Here is a 22,971-nt window from a genome sequence, read left to right as displayed (position 1 = left end):
ATTACATTTATGTTCAATTTTGTATAATGCGATAAAAGTAAAAATATTTTCTAAATATACAGTAAGTGTATTAGGTATGCAAATATGACTATGACTAAATTGAATGAGGATAATGCTGCACAGTTCTTACACATATTTAAGTTGCATGTTTGGTTATTAGAGGTTATTGCATTAAATTGTGCTTCAATTGGTTCCCATGGACAGGTTCGACACTCATCTTTACCCATCGGTATGCCATGTTCGTTGAGTAAAATCATGGCTTTATTTCCATCCCTACATTTGTAAAACACTGCTATTACATTTGATGCAAATGGATCTATGAATGATGTCCTCCATTTTCTAGTTTTCATCTGTTCAAAGTTTGTACTCAGTAATGGAATATTATCTTTTCCGATGCCCAACCTGGCAACCACGCTCAAAACATTAGGTGAGTGTCCAAAGTAAAATATTCCTAATGGTCCTTGTTTCCCTCTGGAAATGTTCCTATAAAATTAACAAACTACATTGTAATTATATTATTTTTTTTTATGTTAATGTTGTGTTGTATTTAGCATAAGTTTTATTAAGTTAGGGTATGGGTATGTTGCTTTTTTTTTAGTACATGAACATCATTAGATTTAAAATCTAGGTTAAAACGATATTTATGTAGTGATATGTTACAATATATTTTATAATTAAGTCTAGTGAGTTAGTTTTAGTAGACTAAAAACAATTATGTAGCATTAGCAACATTGTAAACTAGTTTGTGATCTCTTGACATGGTTACTATAAAAAAAAAAAAAGTTAGATTAGGTTAGGTTAACCTTTTTTTTTATAGAACAAAACAGTAATATAGTATTATATGTTAATATTGTGTGTTTTATTTTGTTGCTGTACCTACAACCTACTTTGTTGTATCTGTAGACTCTTCTCTCTTTCATCCACTCCTATTTTTATAAGCTTTAGCTTAACTTATTTTTCTATGTTGCTACGTAAATGATTTTAGTCTACTAAAATTTACTGACTAGACTTAGTTGTATATTTTGTTACATATTACATAAATGTTTTCTTGATATAGTTTATAATTTTAATAATTTTTATCTTTGATAAATTTAGGAAACATACCTTTACCCTATAAGATTTAAATTGTATGCTTAATACAACAGGTATGTTATTAATTTATTATAAAACAACTCATACTTGAAATTGTCTATCAAGTCCTTCACAATAGGGCATCCCATGCTCTCTCCAATGGGATTTCCATACCCATTGTCATAGTAATATTTGAGATCATCTACGTATTCAAGGATCTTAAGAAAAAAAAAACATTATTGTCAACAAAATTAAGATTACCCCGATAGTGGTGAAGGGTTGTATTATAACATATATATTATTATTTATTCTATTCAAGGCCGACTAAAACATGGCCGTACTCACGACCTTCTTAGTTAACTATTCATACTTAGATAGTAAGATAAAAATCCAACATTATTATGTTAACAGACATTTATATTATTATTTACAAATAATTACTATTGTTATCTTCTTATTGTATAAACACCATTAATATTATTTTATCATGTTAAAATAGTCAAAACTCAAATCTGTGTATAATATTATATCCATAGATGTAGATAGCCTAGGCTAGGGACATCTTATAATTAAATTAATAAAAATAAAAAAAAAAATTATATATTCTCTAATATAATACTGTGGACCGTGGAGTGCCGAGTGATACAATGCAGTAAGGACCATTAGAATATTGGATGCAATCCATTAGGATATCAGTGTTAATTATTAATCAAATAAATGTGTAGGGGCCTAAGGACCTAGAACAGTAGTTGGTAACCTTTTCAAATTCTGAGGCCACCATTCAAAAATTAAAAATGTTTCACGGGCATTGTCAGATAAAAATTAAAATCTTTTAGTCTTATTTTAAAATATAATGGCCCTTACAAATTACAATACTATACAAGTTGAGAAGAGTAGTGTTAAACTGATTGATTTGGGAGCGATTTTTGGATATCTTTCTGGTGTAAATGTTATATGCATAGGTATTAGGTACATAAACTATTTTTAGTCGTAGACTTATTTGATCTATAATTAATACCTCCTTGATAGTTGGAACTTTTCGAGATCTTCACAATTACATAAAATAAACTCAACACATTCATATGCCGCAATATCAAAAAGACTGTTTTTTGATTCATTTTGCTTCATTTCTAATTTTTTTTTTAAAGTTTCATTACCTATTCTACTCTTGGCTGACTTCAGTATATTCCAAAATGTATCATGGTACGTTTTTATCATTTGCATCACGTGTTTGAGATACTACTAGAATTGATGCTTTTAAGTTTTAGTTATACCTTTTCTAAATCAACTGCTACAATTTCTGTTATAGACCTTACACTAGGTTCTTTAGAGGGTTTTAGTATATGTTTCACTTGCACATACAAATAATTTTGCATAACATCTTCAAAAGTTGGAAGTACATTTTTACATCTTTAGCATCTCCAAAAATTAAACATTTATATTTTTACCTGGACAAAACACAAGCCATCTTGAACAAATATTTAACAAACAAACTCAAAAACAATAAACTTCACACGACTCCATATACGAATATACAGCGATACTGAATGTAAAATCGAATTTATCTATTGAATTAATGATGACATGTCACATTAAGATAAGATAGGGCAACTCGTAAATAGAATAACCCAATAAACCAAGCAAAACAATTGTACTATACATTTCATATGCCTTGTGGGACTTCTTAATCTAATCCTAAGCATATTAAAATTATATATAGCATATAGGGACCCAAACACATATTTCCCCTGAAACTATTAGAAAGTTTATATTTAAGATTCATTTTTTCATTCCACCCTAACATAGAGCCATAGAGGAATGTTATTTGGCTTAACAAATCTTGTGGGTTTATAAACCTTACGTAAATTTTGTAAAGACTAGGTCTTCGGTCGGATTATAAGTTATAATTTTGTCTATTTTAAGGTAATGGATATATTTGTTAATATTTTAAATGACTGAATCACGGCTGCTGTAGATTTACAATAGTTATTATCTACATTCTACATCCGCTGACTAAATTATTATTAAGGGGATTCCACCCGTTAATTTTTTTGTCTTTGTCTAACACACGCGTGACATAGTATAGTTTAGACGTGTTTTTTTGTCAAATATACCAAATGATCTAATGAAGCGATAAAAATTCTAAAAACAGATTTGAATTTTTCGTCAAGTCTACTTGAAATCAACTTCCTTGCATTTTTTATATTATAACCCAATTCTCAAAATCGTTATATTAAAAAGAGTAATTAAAAAATTGACGTATTTCAATTTTTGGAGAAGTTAAAATCAAAAATGTGGGAAAGTCAATTTCAAGTAGACTTGACGACAAATTCAAATCGTTTTTTAGAATTCTTATTGCTTCATTAGATCAATTGGTATGTTTGGCAAATAACCCGTCTAAAATCCTATGTCGCGAGTGTGTTAGGTAAAGACAGAAAATCACGGTACCGAATCCTTTCAATAAAACTATAATAGGATGACCCTAAATTGCCTATACAGAGCGCCGTCCTAACTCGTGCGTATTTTGGTCATAATGTCGATAAATCTTATGACGTAAAATGTCCATAAAACACTAAAACATAGCAATGTTTTTAACTAACCAACCTCCCTTGTCCCTACTACAAACAAAACAACTAATGGCCATAGTTTCCGGGCTTAAGCTCAATGAAAAAAATAATAATAATATACCAATAGTAATAATTTAGATTAAAAAAAAAATTATTTTTTTGCAAGCTGAAAAAATACCTTGGGTGAGTTACTCTTTAGCTGCTTACAGAAGTTGAAATTATTAGCTACAAACACTCCAAGTCTCAAGGATTCTATTGATATAACTTTTATTGGAGTAGTTTTTGAGTCTATATTAACTTAGAACCAAAATCCATTTTTGTCTTCTCCCTTGAAAAAATTATCAATTTCCACAGTAAATCTCAAAATTCTTGTTTCAGTCCCTCTCTGGGTTGGACCTATACTATGTCCAATTGTGAATCTAAACCATCCAGGGACCCACTCAAACAAAAAAATTTCATAAAAATTGGTTTAGCCGTTTAGGGGAAGTTCAGTGGAGTACAGACATACCTACAGAAGAATTATACAGGTATACAAACTAAAGATGGTTCGTAATTCGTATATCCAGGGGCGGCAAACGGTCGATCATAAATGATTTCATAGTGGATCTCCTTGGCCCCTTGTTAGAATTTATCAATTATTATTATACATTTAGACATTTATCAGATAAAGCTGTTAAATGCATAATATTTCGGATTGATCTGTATGTGTGAAATGGCATTTTCTCACATTAAAGTTATAAAAGCAGCTGAATACCGAGCTATACTTTCTGATAAAAATTTAGAGCAGCGTCTTCGTTTAATAGTTAGAAACTATACTAATTACCACCTAGATTAGAATTAACTGGTCATGATATGCAATGACACGCTTCTACATCAACATTAAAATGTTTATACGTTTTGAAATTATTTAGAAATATAATGTGAAACGCATCCATTTTATAGATGACTTTACATTTTTTATGTTTATTATTAACTTTTGTGATAAATATTAATATAAAATATTTTTTTGTTCACATTAGTCGATCTTCATCAAAGAAAAGATACCTATAAATTATATTCTCAGTAGATCTGAATCAAACGAGGTTTAGCCACCCCATGAACTATATGCAAATACACAAACAATTAAAGTTTATGGAGAATTATCCAAAAATATATATATCATATTAAAATTAACGATGCTCCACCCACCATTAATAGATCGGACATTGAAAGCGGAATGGTGGAGATGAATACGCGCAAACAAAAAAACCACATTTGAAGAGTTCTAAGTAGACGTGTGAAGGATGCATTTGTTAAAAGGTTGAGTAACTGAGTAAGTAATAGGTAGGTACTATCAGTACATAAATATGACGTGCACCCGCTATAATTAATAGTACACCGATTATACCGAATAATAATTAATAATTGTATCATTTGTATACTGTAAACGTACTTCGAAATCGTACTGCGTGAACACGGCACACCATGCTGGTCGCGACTGTATGTACCAAGCTTTCTCATACTTGCACGATTCCAACATCAGTGAAACATTTTCTAAAAAAAAGAGCAGAAAACAATTTTATTATACTTATATTATACAATACTACGCGTTGCACATATTAATAGTGACGCTATCGTGTAACATAATATAACTTTATTTTTAAATTTAAAAAAAAAATCGTAATTTTGGAAATATTTGAGTTTGGTTTGTACATATTATTATCTCAATTAAAAGATCGCTATCAACAAGTAAAATAATGGTTATTCAACTTCTACATTTTCTGTTCTATCTGTTGCGTCTCACACTGGGGACTAATTTAAGTTTTTTCTAGTATGTAGTGTTTACGCGTATCCTTATAAATAAAATGTATGGTCAACAAATTGTTGATTCATATATAGGTCTATAACAAACATATTTCATGATATCAAATGACTAGGTATACATTTTTTAAAATTAATTAATTTATCTTTGTGTTTATAGTTTTAATTTTGTATTACTAGGTAGGTTTATAATATACAAACTAAAATATACATACTATACATCATCCTATATCTAAAAAAGTAATGTATTACATTTCTAATGGTACCTACCTACAGTGTTCGGACTGATCTAAATGAATATCTAGATAATTATTTGTTCATATTTTATCTTATCTAGATAAATAGTTACAAGATATCTAAACGTTCATCTTAGATAATTTTTTTTACTAACCTTAATAAATTCATCTAGATACATTTTTTATTGATAAAAATCGCGAAATTGTACAAACGCATTTTAAATATTTATATAGATTCTCAAACCAAGTATATGGTTTATAAATAATGTAATTATTTTTATTTATATCATTATTGTTATTATGTTCCTAGTGCCCAACTAAAATATATCTAAATTTAAAACCCATTTAAAAAAAAATTGTATCTTTTTTTATCTAGATACATTTGAGTTCCATTATCTTTATCTTTATCAAGATAAAAAAATACTTATCTAATCCGAACACTGCCTACCCTGTAATACGTTTAGTCTGTATAATACTGCTACATTGACACCATTAAGCGTTCTTTTCGATAAAAATGGTTAGTTCACGTATACAACTAAGTATACTAATTAATTCTTATATATTTATACACATATTATTATAATAAAAAGAGTAAACGAATGTTTCGGCAACGTTTCATATTAAATCATTATTGGAATCACAAATCAAGTATATATTGTATAATAATATGAAATGTGTGGAATCGTGTTTCAGTGTTTGTATATTTCCTTCTTTTTCTTTTTCTCTTCTTCATTCGCCCTCGACTATATGGGGTTGGCTAACCTTGTCCTGCAAATGGTTAGGTTCTACTATATAGCTGAAGTTTTTTTCCAAACTCACGTATGCTATGCATACACATGGGTAATGTACTAATTTTTACCTGTTATGTACTTATGTCTAGCGGGGGAACTTATACTTGCCCTATAATATAATACACTACCTATATATATAGAGACTTGGTTAAATAATAAATAATTCTTTCCTACTATTGGAATATTTTCAGTGATATTATATCAAATGCGGCCACTCGGGTATGTAAATAAAATATTATGTGTAATGATATTTAATATTTTTTGTGTACCTTTACATGGAAATATTAATGAAAGTACAAAAACAATGTCAAGCTGTTCTACTTCTTTGCATACTAGCGCATCCTAATATTTAATAATATATTTATTGAATCATCATAAATTACGAAATAAGTACAAATTATATAATATATAAATATCCAAGCTTTGATCTTACAGTGTGATCGTGATGTTTAGGTTTATAAGCATCAATATTTTTATCAAAACAAAAGAACACTATAAATATATTAACTACCCAATATAAGTCCACAACATGATAACTATATGTTTTTTTTTCAATATAAATCTCAAAAATGAATTTATTGTAACATTAAGTTTATGCATAATACGCGCTCAGCCCCTTGGCCCATACTACTAAACCATATATAACGCAATAAATCAATAAGATTAATACATCGCATCAATAATGATATTACCTGTATGGCTGTATACCGTATAAAAACCAAAAAATTCTATATATTTTAGTTCCCGTCATTTAACACTACCTGCAGGATACCTATAATTATTGAAAAGTGCAACGCCCTAAAAGTTACCTACATATACACGAACAATAGTACTTTTGTTTTCAATACTCATTGACAGCAGTTGACCCACTACAGACAAGTATTCGTTAATATAATATTATATTGACCAAACTATTCTAACAAATCATTATTGTTTAAGAATGTAAAACCATTTTTAGTTTCTGAAACGTTGTAGCGTTTTGGCGTGACGATTACGATGACTGCTACAGCTGGTTTTTGGTAGATTATTTTTGTATTGTAGTATTTTATTATATACATTAAAATGATTCATTGTATTAATCTAATATTCATTTATTATGTATAGTATAATATAACTAAATAGGTACCATATTATAGTATATAACCGGAGGTGAATAGGCCGATAGGGACAGAGGACAAGATTTTCCCTATGGTTCCCGACTGTTGGTGGCCCCAAGGTATAAAAGCATACTTTCTTTTTTTTCAAAAACGTTTAAATATTATAATCTATAAAAAAATCATAGTTTATACTAGAAGCTTTAAATAAAAAAAAAATCCATAAAAAAAGTTATCCATCCCTTGTTATTTGGAGAGTAAACATTTCTTTTCCCATTTTTCTAAATATTGTTTTTCACACCATTGTTATTTTGTTAATAGTTTTTCTTTGAATTTTTGTGAAGGATGTCTGTCTGTAGAAACAATACGTTTTGTGGTTCATGAACGGCTTTGTGTGGTGTGTAATCTGTGCAATTTCAGGTGTGATGTATACTGATGTATAGCCTTATATAATCATATTCTCTATAACAATAAAAGTGCCTATCCACCACTGGTTTCTGGGTGTGTCTGACACGACTGTGTGTAATAATATAATAGTACCTAACTTATAAGCCTGCGCACAGTTTACCAGGCATCAGCTATACGTAGTACGCATAGAACGTGCAGTGGTGGATCTAACACAGAAAATATGGACATTCACACCGTTGTCCGAGTGAGTCCTGTCCCTTCATAATTGTTTTTAAAATTACCTAAACCGAAATGGAAAATTATTCGATTTAATAATTTTAGGAATGGTGTGTCATGTGTGCATGGTGGATCTTCCACAGTAATAATAGAAAGTACCAATTAACTTAAAATATACATATATTATTTTTTTTTTTTTTATCTTTAGCATTAGCCCATTAGAATTTTACGGTTGTAGTCACCCATCCGGGAACTCAGAAGCGCGCTCAGGAATTTTGAATGACCCCCTAAACTTCCCCTTGAGCGTTAGTGACTGAGGCTAAACACCAAGCCACACCAGGCCCCGTAATAAATTTTAATATATATATATTAATGTCTATGATTGTGAATATTATCAAAGACAGATAATTTACCTATGACAAGAACAGAAAGCAGTGAGTTTTACAAGCTTATAACCAAGTAAATATAAATATTTTTATTCATCTTTAAATTTTGCTGTATAAAAGTCTCTTTCAATTTGAATATTTCTCTTAAACTAAAACTTCGTAGTCATGTACAATATGACTGTGAATTTTGTAGACAGATACCTACCTACCAAATTAATTCGTTTAGTTAATTCTTATATAAATTAATTATAATTAAAGTAATTTAACTCATAATATTTATTAAAAAACGCAAATGTTGCTTTAAACCTCCGTAATTATTTTATTGGGACATTAGTAATGTTTACGGACTATGAGCCTTTGTCCTTAAATTCGCCACCGAGTACGTGATTAATGTGTTTTATAGTTGCAAGAATTTGACGAGTCGCTATTAATATAATGAACGACCAAGTTCTTATGGTAATTGAAAAACGTTTGTTTAAACCGGTGAGTGTTATTTATTATTGTGCATTGTACATACAACTGAAGAGTTAAGTCGAATACACTTAATAAATGGCTATTAAAAACAATACTACGCTTACAGGGATCTGCGTGTTCGGGGAGCGGGGTTAGCATATTATAACCATTATTGGAGTTAATCAAATAATTAGTCGAACGAATCCGTTCAATTATATTCGTTTAATTAATCCAATGACCTCGCGTCGCGTAGTTATAGAATATAATTACGGTGATTATCCGGTGGCCGGTGGGCGGTTAGTTCAGTAAGTACCTAATAAAAATTGAAAACACGTGATATTATATTTCAGGTATCTATATAAATAAAAATGAATGTTTATTTGTTGGTTTGTCCTGTGTATACTCATAAGACAAAATACTGTTGGACTGTTTTCAATAAAAGCTATATCAATAGATTCCTTGAGACTCTGCATATGGTGTGTATCAGTGACATGTCCAGGGATTTTCAAAGGGAGGGGGGATGTTATAACAAATTTATAATAATACATTTAAATTAAGTGTAGTGGTAATACCAAAGACACAAATAAGAGGATTCATCGAATATTCGAATAATGGGGGATAAATAGCCCATACCCCCTTGGCCCTTAGGAACGCAACTGGTGTTTATAGCTTATTTGTTCAACCCCTAAAGGTTACTATAGCCTATTTGGAATATTTAGTAACAAAATTCATACGTGATCTATAAACAATAAAATAGTTGCTATTATTGTTACAGTTTATATTACTAGGTACAATAATTATTGGTGGAAATATGGCATATAAAAATGTTTATTAATATATTTAAAAAAAAAATCTTCAAACAAAACAGGTAGGTACTTCTATAAACGCATTTACAATGATTACTTTTAAAATTTGCAGCCAAGATTTGTTTTTTTAATTCTGAACATATTTTTGATGTGAACACAAAAAGAATAATACCAATCTTAACGATATTAGATTTACGTCGTCTTTTAAGCATTTGTTGTATCAGTCTCCAGTTTTTTATGTTTACATAAAACTATGTCCAGAATTAAGAAGTGGAAAATAATAAAATTAATCATTGTAATTTATTATGTTTGTATTAGGTATATATTTCAACTGAAACAAAACGGAAAACGATAGAAAGATAGATTAATTTTAACCTGAGCGAAGTCGGGTAATAAAACTAGTACCTATTATATTTTAATATGATATACATATTTGCAATGTTCCGGTAGAGGCGAGGAAATCGAATTTCATGTACACATCATAACATAGGTACCTACAGCACTACACTGTTGGACGATTTACGAAAACACCGCACCGGGGTCGCTAGCCTCTTGATGTGTATATACATTGTCAGTTGTGTAAGTACTGGTATAAATGTAAAATACAATACGTACCATAATATAATAATAATATATTGTAATTATTATTATTATTTGTCGTCATTACTCATTAACGACGAATAGAGACAACGCAAAAGCTATACATAATTCAAATATATTATAATAGGTTAATCGGTTAATGGATAATATATTGGATACTATACTAAGTAGCAGGTATGTTAAATATTTATGCATATTACATAATATTATTAATATTATATACTTATACGGTTATACGGTTGGATGAGTTGCCAGCCGCGCGTTAAGTTCCTAATAATAATAAATTAATAATTGCAAAAATGTAAAAAGCGTCATGTCATATTATTACTATTTTTGCTCACGCGTGAAATATTGACCTCTCGTACACAAACTCACCGTAACTGAGGTTTTGTTTAAGGCCCATCGCCATAGATACCCTGGACACAACGGACCGCACGAGTGGGCCGTCCTCGAACTTTTTCACTTCTCCTTGTCCCTTTGTGTCGTCGTCGTCGTCTTCGACCTGCTTGCACTTGTACAGCTATTACACATAATTATTATTTAATATACCTACCTAAGTCGTCGTCATTGGCTGCGAAGTGACGTGCCGAAATTAATAAGAGGATGTCAGCGCAATGGTTGTTTTATCTCTCTCACCCCGCGCATCATAGATATAACGGGTTTACGCAGTCTGAGTAGACTCGCTCAGTTCGGGTTCTAGAGTAAAAATACCCATATTAATATGAAAAGATGACAATATTTCGAAGAGCAAGACTGTGCGTTTTTTTCATTATTCCGAATATAACACTCGATATATCGTTTAGAAATAACGACCATTTCATCATGTAACTTCTAACGACCGGTAACTTTCTAAAAAATATTTTATTTTTAAAAAACGCACAGTCTTGCACACCGAAATATACTCATATTTAAATTTCATAATTGGTGTTTTTATTCTAAAACCAAAATGAAATGAGTTCTACCCAGACTGCGTAGGTATACGTTTTGTCTATGTTGCGCGTGGGTGAGAGAGAGAAAAACAAACAGTGCTGACATCCTCTTAAATTTAATTATAATAAGATATGATTATAGCCATTTCCCGGTATTTATTTTTAACTTGTTAACTATTAATCATTTACATGAAATGTACACTTGACACACGCCACATACTGTTGTATAGCTGCATACAAGCTTATGAAATACCTAGTTAATAAATATTTCATAATATTTGTATGTAAATTATTATAATAATAAGTGGATATACACCGACCTTATTTTTCCACCTCCATTACATGACCTAAATGTTTATTATGTTTACACGAATGATGATTTCAGTGGCGTACCCTTTAAGTGCAAAAAGTCACTGAATCGAGAGTTGGTAAGGCATGGGGTATAACAATTATATAATGATAGGTATGGATTTTTTATTGTAATGTAAACAATTATAATTTATAATATATTGTACCAGGTAAATATTGAAGGACTTTTTTTAATATGGTCTCATTTTTTTACGATAGGTAGTTTTCAGGCGCTTACTAGTCTCCCGATATCAAAAAGGTTGATAATTCTTATACGAATTGCCGTCCAGAGTTTCGATTATATAGTATATACGAATTGCCTCCCAAAGTCTCGATTATATAGTATATACGAGTTGCCACTCGAGTCTCGACGTACCCTAAATTTTATCGTAAGCAAAAAGGGTCTATAGGGGCTTTAGTATACTAGTTGCCTCCCAATAAGCATGTACTTCCTAAACAATTCATACATTTTCAAACAGTTTCTCAAAATTATTAATAATTTCAAATTCGAAATGTATGACTTTAAATTTTCACACTATTTAGTAGATAGGTACATTTATATCAATAAAAGATTCCTTTTTCTCTCATTCATGGACATAAGCGTGTTTTTAGCTCTCAGCATATCAACACATGCACGAATACAAATTAGAAACAACATAGATTTCATTGATACTTATATGAAAAAGTCGAATGAAAATAAAATAATATCAAATTTTGAACACATACAAATATACAATATTGACTATTTGACTGATAATAGTGATAAATATAAACTTATAACTTTATAAGCAATCTTATAATAAATAATAAAATATAATAGTAAACTAAAAGTAGCAAGACAATATATTATTTTTATTACATTGTTACAATATTGTTTACCAAATGTGTTTTTATAGACTCGGTAATTATATTACCAAATGTTTTATATTGACAAATTATATTATTATTTTTAACAGATGTGTATTATTTGTACACATGTCTCATGTATATGTTATATTTATATACAAAGTTCGGAATTGTACATTTCGCAATTTGTACAGTGATTTTTGTACACATTTCGAATTGTACAATGGTGCTGTACAAGTTACATTATACAATTCACGATGTGTATAATAATTACTGTACAAATTGCGAAATGTACAATCATTGAACAAATCACAAAATTTAAAAACATATTATATAAATTACAATATGATAACTATATAGTATGTCTTAAAAGTATTTTTTTAACAAATATTACATATTAGTAAATCATATAAAAATAGATATACCTGATCTTTTTTAAGAACATCATATATTTCATCATTATGTAAATAGTATTTAACTTCATTATTTTCTGATCTATTTAAAATCTATCCAAAAAAATCTATCTAATAAAATCAATTTATTAACTTCACCTACGTTTATAATATCGTAGTGATTCAAACGTCTGTAGTCTAATGAAGTCTTATTTTTCCGATGTTTAGCTTCAAGTACCTCATTTATTATTTTTTTGTAATTTTCTTCATTAGCTTTGGCCATTGAATTTACACTTAAATTAATATTTTTAATTTTTTCGTCAAACAAATTTTTTAAATTAATATTTTTTTCAACTCATTTTGCCCGATTCTATAATACTATAATCACACTAATATAAGTTGAAATATTGCAGCAGTTCCGAGTAAAATGCACTAGTCCGTACTAAAATCTGTTTAAATTATATTTCTGAACGACTCAACGACAGTATCGTAAAGTCGTTTAGATAAACTTTATCATTTTTATTGCATTATACCTTTACTAATATGTTAGATTCCACATAACGTGGGAAACACAACTCATAAGACTAAACGAGATGACAATATATATCTTATTATAGATTCACGTATTTTATTTTATATCACAAGATGTACTGTGTACAGTAATATGTAGTTTTATAATAATATTTTTTTATACGAAAAATTGTAATTTATATAATATGTTTTTAAACTTTGTGATTTGTACAATGATTGTATCTACATTTCGCAATTTGTACAGTAATTATTGTACACATCGCGAATTGTATAATGCGTAACTTGTATAATCTAGTTACTTTGTACAGCACCATTGTACAGTTCGCAATGTGTACAGAAATCACTGTACAAATTGCGAAATGTACAATTCCGGACTTTGTATGTAACATATATACCTAAGACTGAGGGTATTTTAATCGTAGTATATATAAATATTTCTAAAAATCTAGAAAATGTGTTTAAAAATGATATTATTATTCTATATCCTATGGCTTATAGCAACTTAAAATAACATAAAATAAAAGCTTACCATAGTAAAACTGAAGCTATAAGACTAATGTTTATCATTATGAAATTATTGTGTAAAATTATTATATTAAATATATCTATGTTACTATGAATCAAATATGTTTTATAATAATCATTACAATAAGTACCTTTATTATGTATAGGTAGGTACTTATATAATTTCATCTATTATGAGGTACCTACATTTTTGGAAAGCAACTCTTATATAATTATGAATTAACTAATCATTAGAAGCAACTAGTGTATATAATAATCTTTTTATTTATGATTAAGGTAGGAGGAAATTCGTATGCACACAACTCTCTCCCCCCCTGTGCACCAAAAAATGGTGTAACAATAATAATTGTGTGTAAGTACAAAATGTATCAGTAATATAATTACGAAATTCTTGTTTTTATAAACCTATAACCTTACAATGGAAAATTATATTGCAGCGTGCAAAATAAAATTAATTACATTTTTGTGGTAAAAATGTAAAAAAAAGTAACTTGCATGTACTTTATGTGTGCCTGATCGTCATTTTCCGACCGTTAAATCCGCTACCGTCCTGGACCTAATCTATTTATCTAATTTATAGTATATACCTAGCTAATCTCTGTAGTCTGTATACTACAATTTATTGATTACTAGCCCCTTTTACTGTGCTAGCACTAATATTAAAAATCAGTATTGTTAAATATAATTTTTGCAGGGCATCTCCTATATACTTACATAGAATCTATCATCGGACGTGTTGACGATCGGTAATTCATTTTCGGGGTTTTGGTTGAACACCGATTGGTAAAACACGGTGGCGCTGTCTTTGGCACGTCGTTTATGCGAAGTCAGAAACTGAAAAAATAAAACGGTCGAACCACATTTATATTTTATTATAATTAATTTAACATACTATAAAACTGTGAAAGTGTAACACTCTCGCATTGTGATAAAGTGACATAAATAATTGTTAGGTACTATTACATATTAGTATATATTACGCGTTACTATAACGTTAGATAAATCATTCCGTGCCGATTTACAGTAAGTTGTAGGTGTAACATAGGCGTTAATTGGGTTTAGTTTATGGGGGTGTCGACTAAAGTGATCAGTAGGGGGCTTGGCCCCCACACCCCCTCCATTTGTACACCATGATTGTATACACCTTCGCATTAATCTTAATATAAGCAATTACCTATGACATAATACATTATTATCTGTATTATTATTCTGATAGTATGTTATTAATATGTTATTATATTATCATATATTTTAATATGTTATTCCTATGTATTATTATTATTATTATATTATGAAAACGATAAGGTCTTAGAAATAAATGTATCCAAATACCTATGGCATAATATTATAGAGTCAACACAAATTCGATGATGCTATCAAAAATTTGGGGGTGCTAAGAAGAAGGTAGATTAAAGTAGGTAGAACTATTACACTGTTAACGTGTAAACCGTGTGGTTAACCCGTTACCACTTATCATATTAATATACTAAAAAACTGAAAATAATCAATTATACCCATTTCACCGTATGTCCGTATGGTTACTGGTTAGGTTATTAATGACTAGTGAAATCGTTTTTTCTAAACAATATTAGTCGATTTGGTGAATAAAGGCGCATTCATAGCTACCTACGTCGAGTGCATACGCAATTTTAAAAATCAGGACTTATTTAAGTATAACTTTGTTCTACTATTAATTTAGAAGGTTTCTTGGCTAATTACGTTTTAGTCGGCGACCGGTTAATTGGATTAGAGAGTGTGATCAATGGAGATACATGGATTTTAGTAACTAGTTTATTGTTGCTACATGGAGTTTTCTGTGACATTGAAAGGCTATAGTTCAAGAAGTTTACCCTTAACCACTATGGCACTATATGCTATGAGAATCTGAGTGAAAATAATTGCCCTAGTCCAATAAAAACTGAATGACGCCACTGTCCTGGAAAGTGTTGATTTCTCACTAACTATATGAAGTATCCGAGCACGTGTAATTTAGATTTGAATAACGAATACTATACGTAATGGATGGTCTAATAATTTGTTTATAAATAAATTAGGATTTTAGAACTTAGTGATGGTTTTGAATTTCAAGCGTGGAAGGTTTCTCAATGTATAGAGATATTATAATATACACTTTAAAGTTATATCTACGTACTTTGAAGTTGGCTTCGGTGTATGGGTTATTGAATATCTGTGGGAATTGTCTTTTGAGCCGAGCGCCCAGTGACTTAAGTTCCTCGACACCCTGCCTCTGCAGCATATAATGGTCGTCTTTGGTCAGATTTGTATTCCAGTTCTTGATGGCCACGATATCTTCAGGGCACATTGTCGATTCAGCTGTTATCATTGTCTTAAGTTCGTTCAACTTCTTTAGTTCTTCGATCTTTTTTCGCGATGGATACCGCGTACCATGCCTGGATACCAGCCATACTTGCATCGGTCGGCAGTCTGTAATCAAGTTTATGACAGCCGTAAACATAATACATTAATAATGTTTTTTGTTTTCCATTCTTATGATTAGGTAGCTAATTGTATTGTTTGTAATACTTTCAAGGATTTTATCTTTCAATATCATAAGTATAAGAGAAGAGCCACTTAAGAGGATTGGGACGATTACATTGAATTTCATCTCTTGAAATTTTAAAACAATTTGAAATTGTTCAGTTTAAAAACAAAACTTTAATAAATTTGATAGCAGAGCAATTACCGAACGAAATAAAATTAAAATATTAAGTATATTATACAACAGTTTAAGAGAAAAAAATAAAATTTGCTATTAAAAACTGAGGGTCCACATTGGCGTTCGTCATTAACCTTCTAAGCGGTTTGTTAACTAAGTAATTTGTTGTGGCACGAGGGCCATAAAAAAGAGTGGTAACCGGTAGATCTAGTGAAACGCCGAGGTACCTTAAAGCATATATTAGCTCAGTCGATTCAACTTTTCCGTTTAACAGTCCTTCGACAAATCTAATACCGGCAGTTCGTCTTCGCTTTGCCAACAAAGAAAGGTGGACTACAGGACATTTTTAAAACATAACTATAAAAACGTATAATAACTAAATAAACTTAATAATAATAATTATTCTGGACTCGTTCAACTTGCCTTACATCCCTAGCAGTATGATGAGGACCCCTAACAATACGCCCTTACTCAAAAATGAAGCGGACAAGGGCACAATATTGTACCTATACTTACCTTACCGGACACACTTAGATTTAGTTCATTAGCCAACCTGATATTATTATCGCCGAACGATTTAAATGACTTGCAGCGCGTATATATTCAATGTGTTTCTTAGGCTCAAGGTTGGAGGTGAACTTAAAACCATGATCTAAAACACTATCAGTTACGCGCAGAATTTTGAATTACGAAAAAAACCACCGGTGATTGGATTTTGGTAAATGTAACGGTCATGATATTTATACACGAGATCGCTCGGGGTAAACATTTATGCAAATATACTATATGCCATTGTGTCAGTAAAGCTTCTACAATCATACTGCACCCCGTACAAAAACAGTGAAACACACACTGCAATCTAAAAACATTATTGTGGTTTTATGTGGCTTATTAGTCATTTTTCATCAGTTAGTCGGACAAATATAAATTAGTAATAATTGACGAGTGATGAATTTATGCGCTGTAATGCATATAGTGTTCAGTTTGAATACAAATTGGAAAACATGCCAAACATTATATTTCCAATACCTCATTATTATTCTTTCATAAAGGTGCAGTGTACCTTGTACAGTTATACCTATAGAGTCATCACGTATATATTTTTTAGTCAACAATAACTAATTGTCCTAATGAATTTCTTAGGAAAACATATAGGTAGGTATAGGTAAATAATAGAAAGTAATGGAACATAAATATTAAATACATTCGAGGAAAAAGTATTCGTCACATCATTATTGTCATAAAGTATAATATAATGTGTAGATAATTATTAGGAAAATTATAATTTGATAAACTAGTAAAGGATAACGTATATAGTATTAAATTCGTCAAGAAGTAATAATATTAGGAATTTAATAAAAAATGTTGATTTAAATTATTTTTTTTTAATAATTATTCAGAATTGAGATCAAATAAGAATAATAAAATATTATTTTCTAGATTTTATCGATAAAATTGTAAAATTTTGTAGATTACCGTCGCGATTCCAATTAAGTTACATTGTATACATTTTACAAGGTATTTGTATTTTTTCATTTTGGAAAAAACAATAATTACATTTATTTAAAACATTTTAAATAGGTATTTATTTTTTTTTTCAAACATAATTATTTGTAAAATAAGTTTAATTCTTTAACGTTTAAAACAATATTATAATACCTTGGTAAATAATAATGTAATGTTTATCCAACACAATATGCTGCATATAGTAGGTACCTATATAATTGTATTAATAACTAATAAAGAATAACCTACTGTGAAGGGGACGGAGTGGCCGACCGGACTTAGGCATCGGTTGTGATGCACACCGGCGCTGGTTCAAACCTCGGTTTACGGGCGGCATTTTTATTCGGGTGAAGTCCGGAGATAATAGTGCCGCCATCCCCCCCACCCGGGCATGGCAGATATACCCACGGGTACCCACTAAAAAATCTGCCAAATCAAAAACACACGTGTTTACTAACCTACAGTTCCTCCCCTACAAAACAAAAAACAAACAGCTAATGGCCATAATTGCCCGGGCTTCACGATCAATAAAAAAAATAAGTAAATAAAAAAAAATAATACTGTGAATATTATTGTATTAAAAACCAGCTGTTGAATAAGTTGAGTTCATGCAAAATTAATTTAAAAAAATAAAATTAAAAATATTATAACATTATAGGTAATAAATAGATAATAATATTTTAAATAAAACTTTGTCAATACTTAACGTCTGTTGTTATTCTTATGTATATAAATGTATTATTAAAAGCGCCTATTCTGTTGTTTTTGGGATGACTATAAAAACATGTGTTTTGTACGTAAAATTGTTTATTGGTATTTTTTATTTATAGCTTTCAATCGTCTGTTTGTCAAAATAAATATAAATATGAGAATTAGAATATTTTAAGAAATTAAACCGTAATAATACACTTAAAACAGTGATGTTTAACTATTTTATTTCTAGCCTGCAAACAAATAAAATTATGTCCCGTACGGGTACCTATATATAACTATATAAGACTAGTACCTATATTGTGATGGCAGACGAAATAAACAAAAAAACACATCATTGTAAAATTAATACATTCGTCGCTCTGCTCAGAATCTAAAAAAGGTATACGGAGTTTAACTTTAAATACATTCGAGGAAAAATATTCGTCATATTATTGTCATAAAGTATAATATGCAAATATTATTATTAGGACAATTTTAAACGGTGACAGAGGTAAAGTGGATACATATGATATTATATGCACCATAGGTATCATATTATTGTGTTAAAAATGTAATATTTATATTTTAAATAATATGTTATAGGTACATGTTTAAATATTAGACGTACATGATAAAAATATGCATGTCAGACCAACACATGGATATATGATAAATAAAACTACCCTACCGAATGTCAATCATGTGTCACTATTCTATATCAATCAAACATAATATATTCTAATGTAGACAATACGAACAATACAGAGAGGAACTTCAAATAAGTCATATTATTGTTGAAACTTTAGATCCAGATCCGACCAATGAATGGAATACCATTCAGTTCTTCAATCAAACACAAATACTGGACTAACTATAAATATCAATAGGTATATTATTATTCATTAATATAATAATATAATAATTTATATCATTATATTATCATCATTCTTAGTTCTTACCATTATTATCATGCCATACAAAAAGTAAAAACCAACCTTATTGTAAATACGAACTGTTATTAAAATAAATAAAACCTGACCATCCATACTCTAAATCTATTTCTATTATATAAAACATCATCCATATGATCTATATTACTCTATATTTATCTATATATATTATATAATTTAATATCGTATTATTTAAACACTATAAGTTAATATCCCAAATATTTTCATTTTTTAAATGTCATATGGTGTGCATATATATTTACATTATAATCTGTAGTGGTAAGTTGCTTTTTGTCCATGATTCTTATGAAAAGTACCAACTAGACACAATTCACTACCAAAAACACGCTCAAAATTAAGATTGAAAGATGGTTAATATGGGAGTTAACTAAGTAATTAGAAGAAGAAAATGAAATGAAATATGAAGGAGTATATCTAGTGGGAAGTGGTGGAACTTTGAAACTTACTTGAGAGAGTAGGATAGGGCAGTAAATTACGTAAAATAAAAGCTTTTTTAAAAATTAAATATTAGCACTACGCGTCTACGATCAGTGAGACTAGATAAACCTAAAGCTATACGGACAGGTTCGTAATCATAAGGAGGACAGGGTGCTTTTAGTACCTACAAAAGCAACAAATGATAGAAATTTCCGTTGGACCCTTTCTATCATTAAAGAGTCTATATAGATAATTTAGGGTCCCAAATAACAGATCCATACTCTAAAATAGGTCGGACTAAGGAGCAAAAGACAATCTGTAATGACTGGTCCAATTTTAATTCAGAAGCTTTTCAATTCTCTCCTCACAATATGACATAATCCCATATAGTTTAAATATAATATCTTAAAATATTTAAATAATGATTTTACCTATGTATCTATTTTATATATATCCTCGATCTTAAAAATCACCTCTGTGCTACTTTCACTGCTATTTCATGCAGCTCCACTGGTGGAAAGGAGGAGACGAAGCTACCCAGATAAATTTTATCGGTACGTTCATAGACTATAAAGAAAAAGTATAGGTATAAGCAGGTTTATTGTACCTATATATTCTAGTAGCTATAGTAGGTACCTATATAATTAGGGATTAACAAATTCTCATATAACTTTTATCTTATTTTGTTTTTATTCAATAACTAAGAAAGTAATAACTGTATAAGTACTTGAAATTTACGCTATATGTTTATTTTACCATTTTTTATACTTGATACAATTTTCAAAATATTTTGAATCTTTTCGAGTTGCTTACGGACATTTTAAATTTTAAATTTTTTTAGTTTTTAAATGTAAATTAAATTTTTCTCGTTAGGTCAAAATGCTTGAAAATTTAGTACAAGGTTGGACGCTCCTCACTTATTGCTACAATACCAGTTTAAAAATACATGGTCAAGATTTTTTTTTTTTATTCGTTAATTTTGGTTTCTAGATATTCAGTAGTTGTATACGATTATAGATGGTACTTCCTATCCTTTTTCCTAACATAACGATCATATAACGTGATTTTACCTAGCTCCTGGCCGGGAAATAATTTTTTATACATTTACCAATGTAACTTTTAACTTTAAATGTAACTAAGTTACACATAACTGTAACTTGTATCTAGTTACTCAACACAAAAGTAGCTAGTAACTTGTAACTAGTTACATAGTTTTTGATTAACTTGTAACTTGTAACCAGTTACAATAAATCGAGTAACTTACCCAATCCTGTACTTAATATATAGATGGTATAGGCAGTAGATAAGTATAAACACTATATAAACTATTTTTTCATAGTAATGAATAATGATAAATGATAATCGTCACAGATAATATTATGTAAAATAAACGAATGTATAATAATATTTGGGATAATCGTCAGCTACTCGGTAACCATTCATGCCGATTTCAACAGTGCAAGCCGTCCAAGTTGGAGATAATTTAATATTTTATACTACACGATGTTCACTCACGATAACACTGACGGCTTTTATTAAAAAATCTCCTAGGAAGATCTTTCACGTGATCGGACATTAAAAATATTTACCTTACATGTATTAAGATGTTGTCAATAAATTATTGTAATAATAAAAATTTGTTAAATATTTGTAATATTATTAATTTCAGCAATATGCATTGTATTTATACGTGGTCATATTATAAAAGTAGGTATACAAAATACAAATTATCTATATTTTTTTTTATATTAAAAACAATACAAATTTAATTTTTATAAGATTTTTTTATTACCCTCCTTGCCTTTAGAAATACGCCACTGAAATGAAGTATGCATATTATATAAGTCATGCCTTATGGCATGTACTTTAGCCACGTCAAGATAACGTCATACGATGACCATTTCGACGGTAACATTTTGTTACTCCAAGTATCCGACTACAGTTTCAGCTGTAGTGATTCTATTCATACAAAACTAATCAAGAGACGAAAAGCCATTGGACAAAATAAATTACATTTTGAAAACACCTTTACACCTGTATTTCTCTGACCGGAGAAAATTTTCCGAAACAATAACAGTGTCCCCTGTACATATTATAATATCGTTACATACTCAATCATCGGCTGCGATGAGTACCTATCCGCAGATATCGACCGGCCACGGAAGCGTTTCGGCGGTCTTCTCCGATATCGTTCGAGACGTACAATATCGCGGTGTATCGTAATGTTTAACGGCCCAAGTCCTGTCGGATAACAAGTCCCCCGGTATATTATGCACACACACCTGGCGGAGTCTGCAAGTCGTTGCCGGCCACCGCGCCGTAAGTGGTCTTCGTGCCGAAGTACATGTACGGATTTTGGACGGTCCGGTAGCACGCGCGGCCGTAGTCGGCCCGTTGCCCGAGCTGCCAGTCGGCGGCAAGTGCGGTCGCCGACGCGGCCATCGCCGACAACAGCACCGATACCGCAAGCGCACGTCCCGTGACCAGCATTGTCGCGACACTGAACGCCGGGCCGGAGCGCGCCGCCGTGGACAACGCGATTCGCAGCCGCCGCCGCCGCCGCCGCCGCCGCCGCTGTTGCATTATTGCACTGCGGGTAGTTCAACGCTGGTCGGCGGTGGGGGGAGGGGATGCGATAGGCGCATCTTCTTTTTCTTTCGGTTCGACGCATTTCTGCAGGTGCAGACGAAAGGCTCGCGCAGTCACAT

The 22,971-nt window shown here is 30.4% G+C and overlaps 1 protein-coding gene across 1 annotated transcript; it reads right to left on the bottom strand.

Annotated features, from left to right (window-relative positions):
• Positions 1–50: 50 nt before the first annotated feature.
• LOC132948447 (multiple inositol polyphosphate phosphatase 1-like) lies at positions 51–22,844 on the bottom strand. The gene is made up of 7 exons (XM_061018900.1): positions 22,546–22,844; positions 16,152–16,444; positions 14,714–14,833; positions 10,804–10,948; positions 5,071–5,171; positions 1,180–1,289; positions 51–483 (listed from the first exon to the last, which is right to left on the bottom strand). Exons 1-7 carry the CDS (start codon positions 22,751–22,753, stop codon positions 51–53), a joined length of 1,410 nt encoding a protein of 469 aa, XP_060874883.1. The 5' UTR covers positions 22,754–22,844.
• Between the last annotated feature and the right edge of the window lie 127 nt (positions 22,845–22,971).

The sequence above is a fragment of the Metopolophium dirhodum genome, chromosome 7 (assembly GCF_019925205.1).
Source record: "Metopolophium dirhodum isolate CAU chromosome 7, ASM1992520v1, whole genome shotgun sequence".
Taxonomy (NCBI): Eukaryota; Metazoa; Arthropoda; class Insecta; order Hemiptera; family Aphididae; genus Metopolophium; species Metopolophium dirhodum.
The sequence above is the reverse complement of the archived record's forward strand: the minus strand, read 5'-3'. Positions and strand labels throughout refer to the sequence as shown.

Excerpts from the sequence above, each read along its gene's own strand:
- LOC132948447 (XM_061018900.1), bottom strand. The coding sequence starts at position 22,753 with ATGCTGGTCACGGGACGTGCGCTTGCGGTATCGGTGCTGTTGTCGGCG. Across the intron at positions 14,834-16,151 it reads ACACCGAAGCCAACTTCAAA|TTTCTGACTTCGCATAAACG; the intron begins GTACGTAGATAT and ends TTATTTTTTCAG. Across the intron at positions 1,290-5,070 it reads TCACGCAGTACGATTTCGAA|ATCCTTGAATACGTAGATGA; the intron begins GTACGTTTACAG and ends TTTTTTCTTAAG.